The sequence below is a fragment of the Arvicola amphibius genome, chromosome 15 (assembly GCF_903992535.2).
Source record: "Arvicola amphibius chromosome 15, mArvAmp1.2, whole genome shotgun sequence".
In the NCBI taxonomy this organism is placed as follows: Eukaryota; Metazoa; Chordata; class Mammalia; order Rodentia; family Cricetidae; genus Arvicola; species Arvicola amphibius.
Genome location: NC_052061.1, coordinates 32857189 through 32878370, shown reverse-complemented (window position 1 = coordinate 32878370; position 21182 = coordinate 32857189). Strand labels below are relative to the sequence as shown.

At 46.6% G+C, this 21182-nt stretch overlaps 2 protein-coding genes across 2 annotated transcripts in view; both read left to right on the top strand.

The window, feature by feature from the left end:
* Window positions 1-106: 106 nt before the first annotated feature.
* Nrn1l (neuritin 1 like) lies at window positions 107-1657 on the top strand. Its single transcript, XM_038313124.1, has 3 exons — window positions 107-431; window positions 1127-1241; window positions 1372-1657. The coding sequence occupies exons 1-3, from the start codon at window positions 341-343 to the stop codon at window positions 1655-1657; spliced, it is 492 nt and encodes a 163-aa protein (XP_038169052.1). The 5' UTR covers window positions 107-340.
* A 5818-nt stretch (window positions 1658-7475) lies between these two features.
* The window catches only part of Pskh1 (protein serine kinase H1), a 31219-nt gene continuing 17512 nt past the window's right edge, over window positions 7476-21182 (top strand). Inside the window, exon 1 of the mRNA XM_038312870.2 lies at window positions 7476-7600. The gene's annotated coding sequence lies outside the window, so the exon portion shown is untranslated. The remainder of the gene's footprint in view (window positions 7601-21182) is intronic.

The following is a 21182-nucleotide window of genomic DNA, read 5'->3' as shown; positions in this document are numbered from 1 at the left end:
CTGTTGTCTCCTCCCTTTGGGGGAGCCTGTCTAAACCAGCCCACTCTGGGGGTCCCCTGGCACCCATTCTTATCTGATAAACTGTCTATTCCTATCGCCCCGTCCAATTCAGACAAAGCTCCTAGAGCCGGCTTAGCATCAACACATCTCCTCTCTAGGCAGTTTTGTCCTCTGGGGTCCTTCCTTCCTTCTCTGTCAATCTGGGTCTTGGAGGTGGGGCTGACAGCTAGGATGAGGCCCCGCCTCCAGCTCCTATCCAATCCGGATCCCTTCCTCTGGGGGCTGGGCCCACAGGCAGCTCTCCAAGCCTCTAGCTCCTACACTAGGCTCACAGCCAGGGATGATGTGCTGCTGCTGCCACTGCCACTGGCGCTGCCGCTGGCAGCCGCTACCTTGTGTCCTGACGCTGTTGCTGCTGCTGCCGCCACTTGGTGAGTGTGAGCGCCCTGGGCCCAGGCTGCAGCCCTTCTCAGAGTTCTTAGACTGGGTGTAGGGTTAAGGAGCAGAGAGCTTAGGGTAGAGATCAACAGTAAGAGCTCTAGGAAAGTGTGGTGGTGGCTTCAGCATGGAAAGTGTTGTGCAAACAGCTCAGTTGTGGGAGAAGACCTTCTAAATCCTGTAGCCCCTCTTCTGACAAAGGGAGTTTGTGACCCCTAGCAGAACTCAGGCCATGGACCCCTGAGCTTAGGGTGACTGGCTTTGCTTCCCCACCCTGCTGCTCAGCTTCAACAGAGACACTTGTCTTTGAGGAGGAGGCAATGGGTGTTCCAGCTGAAGCTCATTAAAACTACAAAAGATTGCCTTCTACCCATGACTTTATGCTTCCTATACCCCTGAATCCCTGAACTGACCTAGAGCCCCAGAAACTAGAGAAGGAGCTGAGCTCTGGACCCAATACCCTCTTCCTGTTCCCACATCACATCTTCCATGTACATCACAGTCCAGATCCTATCTTTAAGACAAGTGATCTCCAGATAGCCTCAGGTTCCCTGTGGGCACCTCTTTCACGCTGAGTCATGTCCCCAGAGCACTGCCAGGTAAACAAGGTCCTGATGAATGGACCCTGGCTCTTTCTATCAACTATTCTCTATTCCCACCCCATTCCTAGTCTCTGTACCCTCTCTAGCTGTGGCCTCTGAGGGCCCAAACCGCTGTGATACCATATACCAAGGCTTTGCTGAGTGTCTCATCCGCCTGGGGGATGGCATGGGCCGCGGAGGCGAGCTACAGACTGTCTGCAGGTACCAGCAGGTGGGAGGCAATGGGCCAGTGGGAGGTACCACCTGATAATCTGTGCCACTGGGCAACAACCTCAGGGGCTTGAATCTCTTTCCACTCTAAAATCTCTGCCCAACTCCCCTAACCCCACAGATCCTGGAATGACTTCCATGCTTGTGCCTCTCGGGTCCTGTCCGGCTGCCCAGAGGAGGCCGCTGCAGTGTGGGAGTCACTGCAGCGAGAAGCTCGCCGTGCCCCCCACCCAGATAACTTGCACATCCTCTGTGGCGCTCCTGTGAGTGTTCGGGAGATGGTTGCTGGCCCAGAGACCAACCAGGAGACACTACGGGCCACAGCTCCTGCACTCGCTCCGGCCCCAGCCCCTGCATTGCTTGCTGCTGCTCTGGCATTTGCCTGCCTCCTGGGGCCTCTGGCCTAAACAGTCTGGTTGGCTAGCCAACAGTGCCCTTGCCTCCCATCACTGCATGCAGTGGCCGCTGTGCATAATTTTCATTAAAGGTATTTATATTTGCACCAAGCTGTTTTTTTTTCTCCTGGCTGTGACCCTCTTGGCAAAGGCAGGGGCCCCCAGAAGCTGATCCCAACATGGAATGTGCGGGCTCAGGGCCTCCACAAGGGACTCTTCCAACCTTACAAACATTTGTTTCATGATGGCAGTGTTAAGGTTTCTTTCCATTACACCTTAGATCCCAGGAGTACCTTGGATCCCAAGAGCTCTTGTAGAGAACCAAGACCTGCCGGAATGCACAGCCTTTCTCTGCCTTCCCAACCTGACAGGGATGTGGGGAACCAATGGGGTCCAGAACTCACCCCTAGTGGCCAGGAGAAGTCTCTCTCAGGCTCCTGCCGTCTCCTGGTGCCTTACCTGCACCTCCCTCTGCTAAACTATCACCTCAGCCTTCAAGACCTGCAGGCTTGGTGCCCAGTCTTCTCTTTTGAGGTCTGGACTAGACTGTCCATAGAGAAGTTCACATTCAGACCCCTGACAGGATCTGAACTTACACAAGTTGAAGCCATAACGAGGAAGTGATCTGGTTTCTGCTCTCCAGAAGCTTGCTCTTTGGGGTTTGCAGTGAGAAAACAAAATGATTCAAGAAGGTGTTTCAGAAGACATAAAATGAGAGCAAGTGGTGTGGGCAGAGCCCTTATTCATTCCAGTGGGGGCAGAAGAACAGAGAAGGTTAACTCTATGCTAATGCTATGTTAATTTATTGTTGTTATTATTATTATTATTATTATTAAGTAGTGCCTTCTTTTGTAACTCTTGACTACCCTGGAACTCACTATGTAGACCAGGCTGGCCTCAAACTTGGAGTGATCCTCCTGCCTCTTAGGTGCTAGGATTATAGGCATATGGTGCCATTCCTTGAATGAACACTATGACTTTTGTGGACTTCGCCATAGCTGCCTCATGGGCTACTATTATTCAGTCCCTCTACTTTCTGGGTTGAGAAACTGATGCTTATGTTACACTCCTCCCCTCTTGCCTACAAGGTCCTGCATAAGCCAGCTCTGTGTTCCTGCAGGACCAGTTCTACCTACCCAGTCCTTGAGGACAGGAGGTAGCACACAGGATGTGATAGCTCACGAGGACAGCAGCCTTATAACTGGTTTGGAAGGGCTGGGGAGCTTGCTAAGCAAAGTGCTTGCCACTCAAGCTTGAGGACCTCAGTGTGACCTCTAGGACCTATGTAAAAAGTCAGTGTAGTGGCATGCACTTGGGAAGGCAGAAACAAGTGGATTGCTGGGGTTTAATATAGAGCCAGCCATAGCCTAATCTGTGAGCCAGGCCACTAAGAGATCCTATCTCAAAAACAAGTAGATGGCACCTGAGGAATGACACCCAGGGTTGACTTTGGTGAACACACACAGTGCAGGCAATAAGGAAGGAGAGGTCTGACTCTGACAAGTTATCCTCTGACCTCCATGTGTGCACTGTTATATGTATGCTCATGTACTCATAAGATCAGAAATAACAAGGTGACAGGTGGTGGTGCACACTTTTAATCCTAGCACTTGAAAGACAGAAGCAGGTGGATCTCTGTGAGTTCAAGGCCTTCCTGGTATACAGAGCAACCGGGGCTACACAGAGAAACCGTGTCTTAAAATACAAAAAATAAAGCAATAAAAATCAAAATTTGTCATAAAAGAAGTGGTACAAGAAAGGTGAGCAGATATGGAGAGGGATTTGCAAAAGAGGCCATTAGCATTGCAGGGACTAAGCTTGGAAGGCTAGGCTTATGACACTCATGTTGGGAGGCTGTTCACACACACACATACACGCACATGCACACAGACGCACACACACACATGCACACACGCACAGTGAAAGGGAGGAACAGTCAGGTGCTCCATGTGCATGCCTGGTGCCCCCAGAGTTCAGAGGAGGGTGCCACACACATCTCCTGGAATTGGAGTTATGGAAGTTTGTGAGCTACCCCACATGAGTGCTGGGAGCACAACTTCGGTCTCTACTAGAACTTTGAAACTGAGCCATCTCTCCAGCCTCCCTCATTGACATAGACTTTTATCTCCACTTCTAGCCACCAGTTATTGCTCGCCTCACATTTCTGAAGAAGAATCCTGAGCCAGGCAGTGGAGGCACAGGCCTTTAATCTCAAAACTCACTCAGAACTCAGAGGCAGGTGGATCTCTAAGGTCAAGGCCAGCCTGACTAGAGAGTTCCAAAACAGCCAGAATCACACAGAGAAACCATGTCTCAACAACAACAAAACCCAGCAAAAACAAAACAAACAAAACAACAACAACAACAAAAAATCCCACAAAACTTAGAATCCTGAATCTGCTACCTTGGCCACCAGACATTTCTTACAAGAACAAGGAATTTTCATTCTTTTGGGTGTATCTTTTTGGGGGGAGTCTCACTATGTAGTCCTGGCTGTCCTGAAATTGTAGCACCTTGCCAGGGCTGTATATGTGTTTTACAAAATACACTTCGGGGCTGGAGAGATGGCTCAGAGGTTAAGAGCATTGCCTGCTCTTCCAAAGGTCCTGAGTTCAATTCCCGGCAACCACATGGTGGCTCACAACCATCTGTAATGGGGTCTGGTTCCCTCTTCTGGCCTGCAGACATACACACAAGATAGAGTATTGTATACATAATAAATAAATAAATATAAAAAAAAATACACTTCGTGTGTGTGTGTTTGTGTGTGTGTGTGTGTGTGTGTGTGAGAGGGGGGGGCATGAGAGCTGTGGGTGTGCCACAGTACACATGTGGTGGTCAGAAGAACAACTAGCAGGAGCTAATTCTCTCCTTCCGCTATACCAATTTTGGGGATTGAACTCAGGTCACCATGCTTGGCAACTTATTGTGCTGGCCCTATACATCTATATTTTTTTTTTGGTTTTTCGAGACAGGGTTTCTCTGTGGCTTTGGAGCCTGTCCTGGAACTAGCTCTTGTAGACCAGGCTGGTCTTGAACTCACAGAGATCCGCCTGCCTCTGCCTCCCGAGTGCTGGGATTAAAGGCGTGCGCCACCATCGCCCGGCTACATCTATATTTTTAATAAAATATTCTTTCCTATTTCTTCTTGGTCAACAAGAAACAGCTATATCTTGCTTAGTATCACCTCTTCTAGAAAGTACTCTGTAACTCTGTATATAAGCTGAATTAAAACTACCTCTAGATAGACACAGAACTTGTGCTTTTCTCTGTCTCATTGTAACACTGGTTTATAATTCCCAAGTCCCAGTGAAAATTCCCAGCTGTGGACTCCTCAAAGGTAAGTGGTACTTTCTGTGTCCCTAGCACCCAGTCTAAGGATAAAGAGTGCACTATGGGGATCTGGAGAGATGGCTCAGTCGTTAAGAGCACTGACTGCTCTTTTAGAGGACTCAGGTTCAATTCCCAGCACCCACATGGCTGCTTACAACTGTCTGTAACTCCAGCTCAGGGGATCCAACACTCACACAGAGATACATGCAGGCAAACCACCGATGTACATAAAATAAAAATAAATCGGCTGGGTGGTGGTGGCGCATGCCTTTAAACCCAGCACTTGGGAGGCAGAGGCAGGTGAATCCCTGTGAATTCAAGGCCAGCCTGGTCTACAAAAGCTAGTTACAGGACAGCTAGGACTGTTACACAGGGAAACCCTGTCTCGAAAAACAAAAAAATAAAATTAATTATATGAAAAAGAAAGTGCAGTATGGAGTATTTGGAATGAAAGAATCTATAAATAACTTTAACATAGGCATCTTTTAGTCAACAAGACCTTGGACTGAGAATAAGTCCAGTGTAGAGGCTATGTCATTTTGGGACATCTCCCTTAGTCTGAGCATACAGTTAGGGTTGGGGGGATAGGTTGGGGCTTCAGATCCTAAAAGTTTTCTAGATCTATTAAATGGTCAGGAGCAGCATGCCTCTCTGAGCAGGGCTGGCTGCTCTGGTCAGCCATTGTTGGGGATTACCATCCTCCTACAGTGACCTATTTTTACCCTGATGTTTTACTCCCTAAGTCCCTACTCTTCCATGGGCTGGGTTGGGAGGATGAGTGGGGGAAGAATTTGCTCTCTGGTCAGGGGCTTAAAGGCTTTATGGGTTTTATCTCGGAGCTAGAGCAAAGGGGTGGGATGATAGCCAAGATGCTGGGGCCTGGGCACAGCTGCCTAGGCCCGAGCATTGCAATGATAGTGTTCTGCAGCTGTAGGTCTATAGACAAAGTGCAGTCTGTTGTTCAGATGGTCTGGCTTCAGGTGCCACCACAACTGCACACTTTGATACCAGACCCGTGCTTTTCCCTAGGGCCCAAACCATGGTGCACCTGAATATTTGATAAATATTGGTTAATTTATTTGCCAAATCTCTGTCAAATGAAAGTGTTGTATAAATATCTGAGTGTCATTAACCCTGGAGTTCTATATATTATTTAATATTTTCTGTGAGGTTGGGATTATGATTATAATATTTTTTCCCCAGACAGGGTTTCTCTTGTGTAATTCTGGCTATCCTGGAGCTCTCTATATAGACCAGACTGGCCTCAAACTCAGATATCTGCCTGCCTTTGCCTCTTGAGTGCTGGGATTAAAGGTGTGCACCACCACTGACTGGCTAATTAGGTTTACAATCATTATAAAGCTAGGAAAACAATACGTAAAGTGGTTTGAGGGAGATGTCTCCCCTAAGAATTCACACAACTGTGGAAAGGTCAGACCTGAGATTTGATCCCAGGTTTGGTCCCAAAGTCAATGTTCTTTTTTAGGCAAGGTCTCACTGTGCGGCAGCCTTGGCTGTCCTGTTTGTACATAAACCATGCTGGCCTTGAAGCCACCTGTTTCTTTACAGACCACGCTGGTTTTGGAACCTCTGAAAATCCATCTGCCTCTGCTTCCCAAAGTGCTGGGACTAAAGGTGTGCACCATAGATAAAGTCCTTGCTTTCAGTAATTCCACTACTCTTTGAGAAACAATTTTCATGGTGGCGGTTTTGAAATAAGGTCCCAGTTTATATTCCAAGCTGACCTAGAACTCTATATATAGCCTAGGTATTCTTTTTTGAATACTTTAAAGTTTATTTTATGTGTATTGGTGTGAGGGTGTCAGATCCCCTGGCATTAGAGTTACAGACAGCTGTGAGCTGCCATGTGGGTCCTCTGAAAGAACAGCCAGTGCTCTGAAGTGCTGAGCTGTCCCTCCAGCCCCATCCCAGGTATTCTTGATCTCTCACTGCAGTGCTCCTTTAGATCCCGACTGCCAGGATTACAGGTGTCTGTCAACACACTGTTCATTTTTCTTTTGAGACAGGACATCAGTAATCCCTCATTCCGGGAGGCCGAGGTAGGAGGATTTCCGAGAGTTCGAGCCCAGCCTGGACTGCGTAGTATATATTCCTGGTCAGCCAGAGTGACAGAGTCAGATCGAGCTTCAAATGAAACAGAACAAACACATTTAATTAATGAGATCTAAGTCAGTCATCTGCGGAGATCCAGGGCCAGTTCGAGAAACCTCTGCGCTCACTGTGCTCTCTCCTCGCCTTTCACGAGCCCTTTCAGCTCTGTAACCTAGACATTTTCTCCCCATCTTCGCAGTCTTCAGGGTCCCTCCCATAACCCGCTGCCCAGCGGCTTCGAGCCACAAATAGACCCACCCTCCCGGAGAGCCCTTCTCCGCCCGGAAGACGTTGATTGGCAGGTCCTCAGAGGACGCCCACCGCGCCCGCCAGGCGGAGGGTCCGCCTCGGTTCCTCCCTGTAGGCCGCCCAAGTTTGTTTTGGCGTCAGGCGCGCGCAGTAATGACGTCACGACGCTGACGCGAGAGAATGGCGGCGGCGTCCGTGGCCTGGGCCGGGAGACGGTGGGCTGACCCGCCGAGACTCCGAAGAGCCCGCCGGCCGCGCGAGGTGAGGCCTTCCGGCTCGGGGCTTCGGCCTGACCGGCGTGAGGGGCTGGCGAGCTCAGCCGCGGCGTGGGCTTGGCGCTGCCGGGCCGCCGCAGTGCAACTCCGAGCCCTCGGCCCCTGTGCACTGGGGCCTGCGGGCTGGGGAGCGGTCCGGGCCGTGGCCACCCACGGTCGCCTGGCGTGGCCTCAAAACCTGCTGCGGCCTTGGGCGCGATGGACGTGGTCAGCCGCCCTGGCTGTGGCTCAGCCGTCCCGCACCCAGAGCGGGTCAGGTTGATCTAACCTTGTATGCGGCGCCTGCTCTACATCCTGCCTTTGCCAGTAAAACGCCAGGGTCCTGCGGGGGCCACCGATCTCCTTCCATGTACTGGCTGGAAAACGGGCCAGAGTCCAGCTGGGTCGCTTGCACGGCAAACCTGTCAAACTTCCTCCAAGGAGTGCCCCATCCCCGCCCAGTCTTCTGTGAAGTTGCTGCAGTGATAATTCCCACCTGAAAAATCACTCGTTGTAACCGCCTCCCTAGTCACTGTAGGGAAAAACTGACCCTTCTAGGCTGCGGCATTCAGAGCTCGTCATCATTTGCTGAGGCCTAGCCCTACAGTCTGCTTTCGGGCGCTGTGCTGCTTTTCTGGAGTGTATCGCTGAGGCATGTAAGCCTCCTGTTAGCTCCGTGGTTCCATACCCTTGAGGTTCAGATAAGCTACTTTCTCGGTTTGGGAACTTCTTCCTTTCATTCCACCCTCACCCACCAGTATAGGAAATTTACATGTGTCCTTAAGAATCTACCAGCGGCGTCTCTTCCTTCTCCCTTGCTTGCACATAGCAGTGGTGTTTAATTAAGGCTGTTGCGGCACCGGCTTGAATGGATACAGATTAAGCCGTACGGTGGAGCATCTGTCATAGCCAGCAGCTGAGACAGTCACAGCAAACACCTATCTATGTGTGATAGGTGCTGCTTCTTCCTCTTCAACCTTAATAACCTAAAAATCTTTGGAGTAATTTTCCAAGATTCAAATTCAAGAGTTGCCGGGCGGCGTCTTTAATCCCAGCACTCGGGAGGCAGAGGCAGGTGGATCTCTGTGAGTTCGAGACAAGCCTGGTCTACAAGAGCCCGTCTCGAAAAACCAAAAAAAAAAAAAAAAAAAAAAAAAAAAAGAGCTAGTTCTAGGACAGGCCCAAAGCTACAGAGAAACCCTCGAAAAACAAAACAAAACAAAAAAAATTCAAGAGTTTCATTCTTAGTAGAAATGGTGGGATACAGCGAGGTGGTGGTAACGCACACCTTTAATCCCAGCACTAGGGAGGCAGAGGCAGGCGGATCCTGTTGAGTTCGAGGCCAGTCTGATCTACAGAGTGAATTCCTGGACAGCCAGGGCTGTTTCACAGAGAAACTCGGTCTCAAAAAAATTTTTTTTAAATTAAAAAGGTAGGATACACTTCTAATCCCATGTATGAGATGGAGGCAGGGTGACAGTAAAGGCCAGCATAGGCTTCGCAGTATGTTTAGAACCACCAGCCTCTGTCTCGCAAACAAAATACCCCAAAGCCCAGATAGGGTGCCTGTGATCACTTGCACGCCAGGGCAGAAGCAGGGGGATGCCCAAAAGTTGAAAGAATCTGATACAACTTCCAGAGGTTCTCGTGGGGGAATTTTTTTCACTCTGTCTTTTGTTGTTGGTGATGGTGATGGAGACTGTACTCCTAGCACTTAAATGACATGTAAGCTACATGGTCAGTTTACAGTTTGAGTTCGGAAGTTGTGTGGTCGCTCCAGTGCCGTAACCCCAGCATCTGGGAAACTGAAGGAGGATGACCATGGGGATGAGGCTACCCCAGACTGTGAATTGGGTACCAGGTCGGCCAGGGCTACAGAGTGAGACCCTGTCTCACAAAGCAAAACGAAAATAAGAAACAGGATATGAGATAGAGAACTGTATTTTTTAAAAATGTATTATGTGTTCAGTGTTCTGCCTGCATGTATGCCTGCAAGCCAGAAGGGGGCACCAGGTCTCATTACGGATGGTTGTAAACCACCATGTGGGTGCTGGGAATTGAACTCAGGACCTCTGGAAGAGCAGCCAGTGCTCTTAACTGCTGAGCCATCTCTCCAATCCTAAGACCTGTGTTTTTAAGTCTTCTTCCCCCTGTATAGGAATTGTTCCCAGGATGTTTTGCATTCTATCAAATGAGCTGTGTCCCCATTTCAGAAATCTATATTTTAAAAAACGACAAAAGCAGGTCATGATGGTGCACATCAGTAATCCCAGCATTCTGGATGTTGAGGCAGGAGGATCGCTGTGAGTTTGAGGTCAGTCTTGCTTAATAGTGAGTTCCCTAGACCATCTTGGGCTATAGAGTGAGACACTGTCTTGGTTGTGATGGCACATGCTGGTAGGATTTGCTGAAAGAGGCAGAGGCAGGAGGATTACGAGTTCGACGCCAGCCTAGGCTACACATAAAAAAAAAAAAAAAGAAAGAAAAGAAAAGAAAATGAAAAAAGCCAAAGCTAAAGACATTACTGTATTTCCTTGGATGAAGATTTTGTGTTATTGCTTCAGAAACTGCGGCCTTGTGGACTCTTGTTATGGATTTGTTGCCTATATCTTGGAAAATTTTGAAAGACCTAAATTAGATTATTGGCTTTTGTTGTTGTTTGTTTTCTTCGAGGCAGGGTTTCTCTGTGCAGCCCTGGCCGTCTTGGAACTCGCTCTGTAGACCAGGCTGGCCTCGAGCTCACTCTGTAGACCAGGCTGTCCTGGAACTCACTCTGTAGACCAGGCTGTCCTCGAGCTCCCTCTGTAGACCAGGCTGTCCACTCTGTAGACCAGGCTGTCCTGGAACTCCCTCTGTAGACCAGGCTGTCCTGGAACTCACTCTGTAGACCAGGCCGTCCTGGAACTCCCTCTGTAGACCAGGCTGGCCTGGAACTCCCTCTGTAGACCAGGCTGGCCTGGAACTCCCTCTGTAGACCAGGCTGTCCTGGAACTCACTCTGTAGACCAGGCCGTCCTGGAACTCACTCTGTAGACCAGGCCGGCCTGGAGCTCCCTCTGTAGACCAGGCCGGCCTGGAGCTCACTCTGTAGACCAGGCCGGCCTGGAGCTCACTCTGTAGACCAGGCTGGCCTCGAGCTCACAGAGATCCGCCTGCCTCTGCCTCCCAAGTGCTGAGATTAAAGGCGTGCGCCACCACTGCCCAGCTCTGTTACTGGCTTTTTAGCATCCTGAGAGTCTCTGAGTTCTATTTCCCCATATCCAAGGTAGGAGAGTCATGTTACTTCACTAAATCTCCTTAGAGTGCAGATGGGTGATATAGTATGTATGAAATGCTGAGTACACTTGAGATTTTCTACATGGAACCAATTTACTAATGTCCATAGTGTCTTTCATCTTTTTTTTCTTCCAGTGTTGGATATCAAACCCAGGCCCTATGCATACTAATCAAACATAAGCCAATTATATACTCTACGCTATTGAGCTACAACCCCTAGCTCCAGAAATTTTCATCTTTCTGTGTTCCTTTTCCTTTTTTCGTGTGTGTGTGTGTGTGTGTGTGTGTGTGTGTGAGTGATAGTTGGTTCTGGGTTGTAATGCAGGTTGTCAGTCTTGGAAGCAGGTGCCTTCACCCACTGAACTCTTGCCAGCCCCATTGTAGTTGATGTCTCTGTTTTGTTTTTCCCTAATACTAAGTGTTGGACCTAGTCAAGAACTCTAGCAGTGAGGTATAACCCCAGCCCGCTTTTTCACTTTTGATTTTGAGATAGGGTTTTACTAAGTTGCCGAGGCTGGTCTTGAACTTACTCTGTAACTAAGACAGGTCTTGGGATTTTCCTGCCTCAGCTTCCTGAGTAACTTGGATTATATTATGGGCCTTTCCCACCAGGCCCAGAAAATCATCTTTTGAAGTTGTTCTTCACATTGAGCTGTGTGTAGGAAGGTGCCTTGTGCTCTCTGGTTTCTTCAAGGTCACTTCTAGGCATCCGAGAGCTCTGGTAACACTACTTCTCATCAGATAGATGCAGTTGGCCACTTCCCTAGAAGGTCTTTGGGATCTAACTCGCTAGGGGATGTTTGCTTCTGAGTAAGCGAGTTCACTAGGTCTAATTGTAATCCTGTGCTTAAATTGTATAAATAAGCCAGGGAAAGTGCAGCCTTCAGGGAACTTGTTTGCCTCTGACGGTGAGCTGTACTTTCACATCTCTGATTTTCTTGGCACTTGCCACAGAGTACCCTTGAGCTCTGAGTGCCTGTGGAATTTGAAATAGATGCGGAGGTTTTGTGTCAGAGTCACAAGTCATGGTTAAATGGGTGAGAATTTGGTTTGGCCTATTATGTGGCTTTGTAAGCGTGAGCGTGTTATATGCTCAGCTCTGACCTTCCTAGCACTTAAGCAGCTGTGTGATGATGTGGTCATGCTGTACGCAGCTGAAGCCATTGGCCTGACACTGCAGTGTAGCTGAGAGGGGCTGTCTGCACTGGTCCAGATCATTGCACAGGAGTGTCCTCTGTGCATATCTGAGAAGTAAAACTCTAGAAAGAGGGAAGCAATCCCAGTTATTGAGAGCTGGAAAGAGGCTTCTCCAAACACCCTTCCCTCCAGAAATTTTAGTATTGGCTAGGTAGGTCATCACGGAACTAATTTTTGATACAGTCTTGCATTGTCAGGGTATTAGATGTTAAGGTAATGAAAATGTGATGTTTTCATTTGCTGTAAGGAAATTATCTGAGAGACTTTTTCAGGCTACAGGTTTGAAGTAGCCTTTCAAGGAATCATACGAATGATGGTCAGCTGGGTTTAGTGACACACACCTTTAATCCCAGCACTTGAGAGACAGAGGCAGGCAGGTCTCTGTGGGTTCAAGGCCAGCCTGGTCTACATAGTGAGTTCCATAACAACCAGAACTATATACATGGTGAGAACTTGTCTCAGGAAAAAAAAGCACTGTCCAGGGTATAAATTCCATGAGAGCAAAGACTATACCTTACTTTTTTTTTTATCACTGCCCTAAAGAGTTTCTAGTTTGAAACAGGATATCAGTAAATATGTTGTGGGTTGGAAGGGAGAACTTGGTAAATTACTAGATCTGTATTTCTGATGGTGGGAGGTCTTAGATTTGGGGATCATGACAAAGTGGGGAAACAAAAGAAACCTTGGAAGTCTCGTTCTCAGCAAGATGGGGTCGTTGTCTACCAACTGTTACCATGAGGACAGTGTTCAGCTGTTGTCCTTGAAAAGTGGGGTCCCCCCGTCTCGAAAAACCAAAAAAAAAAAAGAAAAGTGGGGTCCCAAAATATAGCTCAAAAAGCCATAGGTGGGCATGGTGGTGTATGATTGTGGTGCCAACTCCTTAGCGGACTGAGGCAGAGGTATTGCTTGAGCTTAGGAGTTTAAGACCAGCAAGGGCAACATAAACCCCCATCTCAAAAAAAAAAAAAAAAAGTAAGAGGGGCTGGAGAGATGGCTCAGAGGTTAAGAGCATTGCCTGCTCTTCCAAAGGTCCTGAGTTCAATTCCCAGCAACCACATGGTGGCTCACAACCATCTGTAATGGGGTATGATGTTCTCTTCTGGCCAGCAGGCACACACACAGACAGAATATTGTATACATAGTAAAAATAAATATTTTAAAAAAATAAGAAACGCAGTAAATAATAAAAACTATAGCAATTGTGGCAGCACAATGTCCCAGCATTCAGGAGGCAGAGGCAGGTTGATCCTTGAGTTTGAGGCCAGCCTGGTCTACAGAGTGAGTTCCAGGACAGCCGGGGCTACATAGAGAAACCCTATGTCTAAAACACCAAGAAAAATATAGTAACAATTATTAATGATATTAAAAGTTAAAAACCAGGCATGGTTATACACATCTGTAATCTCAGCACTTGGGAGACCAAGGCAGAAGGATTTCATGTTCAAAACCAACCTAAGCTAGGTAGGGAGACCCTATTTCAAAACAACAGAAAATGCCCCATAAAAGTTAAAACATAAGAGAAAGTGGCAGATAAGGGCTTTTTAGGGACAGATGCTGGTTTTACCTTCTGATTTAAAAATTTTTGAATTAAAAAAACTTTATGGGATGCCAGGCCAGGCAGTGGGCATTCACGCCTTTAATCCCAACACTTAGGAGACAGAAGCAGGCAGATCTCTGTGAGTTTGAGACCAATCTGCTCTACAAAGCAAGCAAGTTCCATGACAGCCAGAGCTGTTATACAAAGAAACCCTTCTTGAAAAAAAAAATCAAACAAAACAACAAAGGGTCTAGAAAGATGGCACAGTGGTTAATGTGTTTGTGTGCACCTACACGTGGAGGCCTAAGGTAAATGTCAGATGTCTTCTCTATCATTCTCTTATTTTTTAAAAAAAGTTTTTTTAGATTTATTTATTTTCATTTTATATGCATGAGTGTTTTGCCTGCATGTGTGTCTGTGGAGGTCCTAAGAGAGCATAGGATCTTCTGGAACCAGAGTTAGAGGTGGTTGTGAGCCACCATGTGGGAGAGAATTGCCAGCCAGTGATCTCCAGGAACCCTCCTGCCTCCCTCTCCTCAGTGTTGGGATGACATTCCTGTGCCACAGTGCTCAGCTTTTTACATGAGTGCTGGGTCTGCAAACTCAGATCCTCATGGGTTCAGCACAGATAGTTTACCAGCTGAGCCATCCCCCAAATCTTATTTTCCAGTTTAAAAAGAAATTACTTTCTCTATGCTGGGTTTGCATCCAGAGCTCTCACATGCTAGGCACGAGCTCTGACACTGGCTGTATTTCCAGGCCCTAGTTTGTCGTCATGTTAAAGAATTTTTTTCACACACTTATTAGTAGCAGGCTTTCTTGGATTGCTGGCCCCTGATCATGATACAGAAATGACAAAGAGACTTCTTATTAGTTATGAATGCTCGACCTTAGTTTATGCTCATTTCTAGCTAACTTTGTTGTTCCCCCTTCCCCCAAGACAATGTTTCTCTAAGTAACAGCCTTGACTGTTCTGGAACTCATTTTGTGGACCAGGCTGGCCTTGAACTCCCTGAGATCTGTCTGTGTCTGCCTCCCTAGTGCTAGGATCGATCAAAGCCGTGCGCCGCCACCACCTGGCCTCTAGCTAGCTCTTATAACTTAACCTGTTTCTCTTCACCTACGTTTGCCTTGGGCCTTTCTTACCTTTATTTCCTTCTGTATGTCCTATCTTCATTCTTCTTCCCTGTCTGTCTGGCCCTGGGAACGTTCTCTCTGCAGCCTAGATTAGTCCTCCTACTTATTCTGTCTGCCTACCAGCCCCACCTATCCCTCCTCTGCCTAGCTAATGGCTGTCCACACATCTTTACCTCTTAAACAAATGCAGCATAAACAAAAGTAACACATCTTTACATAGTTAAAGTAATATTCCACAGCACATATCTGTACTCTTATGAAAGTGGTTTTGTAGCATTGTTTCTATTTTATTTTATTTTATTTTATTTTTTATTTTTTGGTTTTTCGAGACAGGGTTTCTCTGCAGCTTTAGAGCCTGTCCTGGAGCTAGCTCTTGTAGACCAGGCTGGTCTTGAACTCACAGAGATCCGCCTGCCTCTGCCTCCCAAGTGCTGGGATTAAAGGCGTGCGCCACCACCGCCCGGCTGTAGCATTGTTTCTAGAAGTGGAATTGCTGTGACAGTCTCCCTGTTATAGAAAGCAGAGTTCTCTTCAAGTCTGCAGCTGCTCCTGTTCAGAAATTTTTGTCTAAAATGACAAGAATGTTTGTCTGGTGTATGTTTGCCTTGTTATGATGTGATGGTGAGAAGTACTCATTCCTGAGATTACTGAGAGATTTCTGTCTTTTTTTTTTTTCTTTTTTGACACAGGGATTCTCTGTGTAGTTTTGACTGTCCTGGAACTCACTCTGTAGACCAGGCTGGCCTCGAACTCAGAGACTCAGAGACCCACCTACCTCTGCCTCCTGAGTGCTGGAATTAAAGGTATTCATTGCAGCTGCCCAGCTTGGTTCAGGATCTTTATAGGTGAAAGGTTATCTTGCTTTAATGTGGGCAAAAAATTGTTGGTGGGTGGCATTGGAGATGGGCAATTTTTTTTCCACCATTCATAAATCTTGCCTCTGTGGCTAGCTAACTAACTCTTTACTCCTGGTTTTCCCCGTAGAGTTAGGTCTGGAAGCTTGTGGACAAACTTACTTGGACTTCAGATAACCTCCAAAACCCAATAGGCTACCATTGTTGTGGAGGATGTTGGATCATCATTGTGGCTACTTTCTGCCCCTTAAAAATACCTCAGAAGCCAGGCAGTGGTGGCATATGCCTTTAATCCCAGCACTCGGGAGGCAGAGGCAGGTGGATCTCTGTGAGTTTGAGGCCAGCCTGGTCTACAAAAGCTAGTTTCAGGACAGGAACCAAAAACTAAAGAAAACCCGTCTCAAAAATCAAAACAAAACAAAAACAAAACCCTCAGAATCATTGTTCCTCACATCAGATAGGAATCCACCTAGTCTCAGCTTCACCCAGTTTCGTTCACTTCCTGAGCTCAGCACTTTGCTAGGTACTGCGCGAGTCCCGAAAAATTGAGACAATCCTTCCTCGAGGAGCTGACCGTGGTGTAATGGTCTAGAGTAGAGCTGTGTGGTAGGCTGAGTGGCACGTGCCAGTAATCCCAGCACTCAGGAGTTTAGGCAGGAGGATTACTGCAAATTAGAGGCCAGCCCAGGTTACGTAGTGAGTTCAAGGTCAATTAAGGCTACATAGCAAGCCCGTCTAAAAGAGAAGAAAAACAGAAAAAAGCTGTGAGCCCCATGACAGAAAGGGGCTCAGCAGAGGTGTGTTGACTCACTACCTAGTGAAGTGAGCAAACAATTCAGGCTTTGACCTGGTGAGGTCAAATTCTGCTGGGCCCAGATACTTCTGAAGTCTTGACTGTGTGATGAAGAGATCCTCGGATGGAGAACCAGGAGACAGGAGTCCATGCTCGAACACAACAGTTTTAGTGGCTTTGGACACGTCTCACTGCCTCTCTTGGTTTGTCATTTCTGTAGTGTCAGGGAAGGCTGGTGCCAAGTGCTCACTCCCTCTGGCACCATCCAGCATGCTTGGGCTTTCCCGGAGGAGTGGCCTGTATCATTCCGGGATCTGAAGGTGCAGCACAGACCCTGGAGAATGGATTAATTTCCGTGTTAGCTTTGTGACCGGGTATAACATGACCCCACGGGAGTCTATTTCCTGAGGCTCCTTTCTCACTCATTCTGTCTACCCCAGTACCCATGCTGCCATGTAAGTTGGGCACATACACAAGAAAGCTCAAGGACTGGGTTCTCACCAGGTTCTTGCCAGTCACCACCATTCCCCTGTGTCACTTTGGGAGAAGTTAGCAGATGTGGTGGAGCTGAGCATACAGAGGTGGAGACAGGTGAATTTCTGAGTTTGAAGCCTTCCAGGTTGGTCAGGGCTCCATAGTGAGGCCCTGTCCCAAAGAACAAAACACGGATGTGACTGGAGTTTGGAGCTGCTCCAATCATCTGGAGGATGTTACTTATGTCCCCTAGCTTGCTTGCTTTCTAGCTGCACCTTTCCCATTTTAGTTCTTATTTGGAATGGTAGAGTGCTGATAGCAGCCCACCTTTGAAGTGTTTCTGATAGGAGAAACATGGTGCTTCACTGCTGACTTAAGATCTTTGTGCAGGCTTTTTTTTAAAGTGAAAAGTCAGGGGTTTTCCTTTTTTTCTTTTTTCAAGGTTTTTTGAGACAGGGTTTCTCTGTGTAGCTTTGGAGCCTGTCCTGGAACTTACTCTGTAGACCATGCTGTCATCGACAAACTCACAGAGATCCACCTGCCTCTGCCTCCTGAGTGCTGGGATTAAAGGTGTGCACCACCACCAGCTAATGGTTTTTTCTTTATTAACCTTATTTTTTTTCATCAAGTGTGTATGGATAGAGATAAGTAATTATTTGTAAATTTAAATACCCTTACTCACCTGAGGAGGAAGTGAGCTCTGAGTGGCTCATGCTAGGTCACCCATGCAGTTTGTATTCCTTCTCATTAGTGACATGTGACTTCCTACGTGGGCTTGAGGCTCGGGAGCCAGACATCCATGTTCTACCCAAGATTTGTCTTCTTCCTGGGTTTCAGTACATGTATTTCCCTGGAGGAAGAGATGAGTCTACAGAATTCTTGGTTCATAGTTGTAATCATTGACCTGTATGAGAAGGAATCTACTTTCTAAATGTCTTTTTTTAAATGCGATGTTCTAATTTGGGAGGACTGGTCCAGCGATCTGAGTTAAAGTCCCAGGACCCACTTGGTGGATGGAAAGAATTGACTTCTGTAGGTTACTCTGATCTAGTCTCTTCCTCCACTCCCCTTCCTTTTCCTCTCTCTCTCTTACACACACTCAAATAAATAAAGGAATAAATAAATGTAATAAAAAATTTAAAATTTGGGGCTGGGTGGTGGTGGTGCATGCCTTTAATCCCAGCACTGGAAGGGCAGAGGCAGGCGAATTTCTGTGAGTTCAGTGTCTACAAAGAGAGTTCCAGGACAGCCAGAGATAGATACACAGAGATACCCTGTCTCAAAAAACAAGCAAACAAAAATCCAAAACAAACCATGTTGTGACCCCAACCGTAAAATTATATTTGTTTGTTTGGGTTTTTTTTTTTTTGAGACAGGGTTTTTATGTGTATCCCTGGCTGTCCTGGAACTTGCTGTGTAGACCAGGTTGGCCTCAAACTCAGAGATCCATCTGCTTCTGCCTCCCGAATGTTGGGATTAAAGGTGTGCGCTATCATTGCCCAGCTATAAAATTATTTTTGTTGCTATTTCATACCTGTAATTTTGCTGCTGTTATGAATGGTAATGTAAATATCTTACATGCAGGATATCTGTTATGCAACCCATGCAAAATGGTTGTTTGACCCCCAAAGGGTCATGATTCCCAAACTGAGAGTCACTACTCTAGTTCTTGGCTTGTACTGCTCATATCTTTAATTCCATCTCACCATCTGGGGACACCACACTGTGATTGGCCCATTTAGACCACTTAGACCATTGTTTAGGCTAACCTTACACTCCTTTCTAAGCAAAGATGAGATTAACTCTTTCTTTATAAACTATTTGGTTATTCTCCATCACTTCTCAAGAAGGCCTGGTCCTCATTATAACCTGGTTTCTGCTAATCTTCCAAAAGGTCTTGCTCAGCTTTATAACACTCTAGTGCCCTTTCCCAGGCATACTCTAGACTTCTGGGCCTTGAAGTATGTTACTTTTTTTATTTGAATCTCCATTCCTACCTTTGCTGACTTAACTCTTTCTTGGGGGTATAGGAAGGACAGAGCTTGAGAATCAAACCCAGGGCTTTGTACATGCTAGAAAAATATTGTGCCATTGAGTTATACTTCAGCCCCTCTCTGCTCTCCATGAAGTGAGGGCTCACACTGTAGCCAGGGTTGGCTTTGAACTTTTAGCAATTCTCTTGCCAGTTTGCTGAAGGCTAAGATTACTGGTTTGAGACAACATACCCCGTTACTTGATTAATTCTTGCTTTCCTAACACCATGTCACTCTATATATGCCAGCATTATTTCCCAAGCTGAACACTATGCTCTATTGAAATTCACCGCTTTCCTGGGCATGGTGGAACATGCTTGTAATTCCAGCACTGAGCTATATATATATTGAGTTCAAGGCCAGCCTGAGTCACATAAGACCCTTATCTCAAGAAAGGGGAAAAGAGCTCCAGGTTAGCCTGGGCCACGTAGAAAGACCCTTCTCAACCTAATCTTAACCAATCTCTATGAAAAATATATTCCTATGCTTTTTCTATTTAATATTTATTGATCATGTCTTATATTTTTGTATTTTAAAAGGAAACAATAGGGAGTTGAGAGATGGCTCTGCTAAGAGCACATATTACATTTGCAAAAGACCTGAGTTGAGTTCCCAGCACCCACATCAGATAGTTCACAATCACCTGTAACTCCAGCTCCAGGGCATCTAACAACCCTTTCTGGTACCTGCACTTTTTTGTTTGTTTGTTTTGGTTTTTCGAGACAGGGTTTCTCTGTAACTTTGGAGCCTGTCCTGGAACTAGCTCTTGTAGACCAGGCTGGCCTCGAACTCACAGAGATCCACCTGCCTCTGCCTCCCGAGTGCTGGGATTAAAGGCGTGCGCCACCACCGCCTGGCCCTGGCACCTGCACTTATGTGCACATCCCTCCCCCATAATTAAAAACAAAAATCTAAAAAAGACATATAACATATGTCTTTATCCTTTATTCCTGCCTGTATCCTATAGGTGTTTGATACCTAGGGACACTGTGCCAAGATTTTTGGTCTCCAGTTCACTGGGTTAGATTTTAGCCATGTGGAAATTGGGCAAATATGAGACTGTAGGGCAGGATAGCTGCCAAAGAGAAGGCTGTAGAGACCATGCAGGAAAGTGAAGTAGGGAGTTTTGCTGTTGTAGGGTCCACCTCTGTAAGAAGATAATGGTTAGAAAGCTCTCCATGGAGACCTGGAGATACAGCGTTCTGAGTTTTTATGGTTGCTGCTGCTGGAGGAGGTCTCCAACTCTCTACATCCCTGTTTCAGAAGAGATGAGTCAGAAAGATGAGGAGTGATTTTAACACTTAGGAAATATAAGACTTCAGCTAGGAGGGTCAGGAAGACTAAAGAGGAAATAAAGGACCCAACAGCTGTGCCTGGTGAACGGTCTTGCCCTCTGTTAGGCTTGAAGAATATGCGATCCAGGAAAATGTAAGCCAAGGCCATAGAGATCAGCCCTGGTCTTTTTCTTAGACCCTCTCCTTAGACCGAGATTGCGATTTGAGTTGTTTTTATTTTGTTTTGAGACGGTCTCTGTAACCCTACTCTGTCCTGTCTCAGAAGTCTTTGTGTAGCTTAGCCTGGTATTGAATTTAAGATAATCCTCCTGCCTCAACCTCCTAAAATTTGAAATCACAGGTGTGAGTTGCTACTTTGTCTGGCTTCTGTACTCTGTCTGATGTCTTTTTATTTTCATTTTATTTAAAATTTTTATGTGTGTGGGTGTTTTGTCTATATGTATGTCTATGTACCATGTGTGTGCCTGGTGCCATTAAAGGCTAGAAGAGGACATCAGATCTTCCGGAACTGGGTTACAAACAATTGTGAGCTGCCATATGAGTGCTGAGAATTGAACTTGGATCCTCTGGAAAAGCAATCAGTGTTCTTTTTTTCTTTTTTTTTTTTTTTTGTTTTGTTTTTTGTTTTTGTTTTTTGTTTTTTTCGTGACAGGGTTTCTCTGTAACTTTGGAGCTGTCCTGGAACTCACTTGGTAGACCAGGCTGGCCTCGAACTCACGCAGATCTGTCATTTCTGCCTCCCAAGTGCTGGGATTAAAGGTGTGCGCCACCACCACAACCCGTGTTCTTAAGCTGCTGAGCCATCTTTCCATCCCCTACTCTTAACTTTTTAAGATGTCAACAACACCCCTTTGCAGGGTATTGTGTCAGTCAATTGTGTTAGTTTGTTTTGAGACCGAGTCTCATTTATGTAAAGCTGGATGGCCCAGAAGAATTGCTTTGTAGACCAGACTGGCCTTAAACTCGCATGGTATTCCTACTTCTGCCTCCAGAG

Coding starts and splice junctions, on each gene's coding strand:
- Nrn1l (XM_038313124.1), top strand. CDS start 341: ATGATGTGCTGCTGCTGCCACTGCCACTGGCGCTGCCGCTGGCAGCCG. Junction 432..1,126: donor GCTGCTGCTGCCGCCACTTG/GTGAGTGTGAGC, acceptor TACCCTCTCTAG/CTGTGGCCTCTGAGGGCCCA. Junction 1,242..1,371: donor GAGCTACAGACTGTCTGCAG/GTACCAGCAGGT, acceptor CTAACCCCACAG/ATCCTGGAATGACTTCCATG.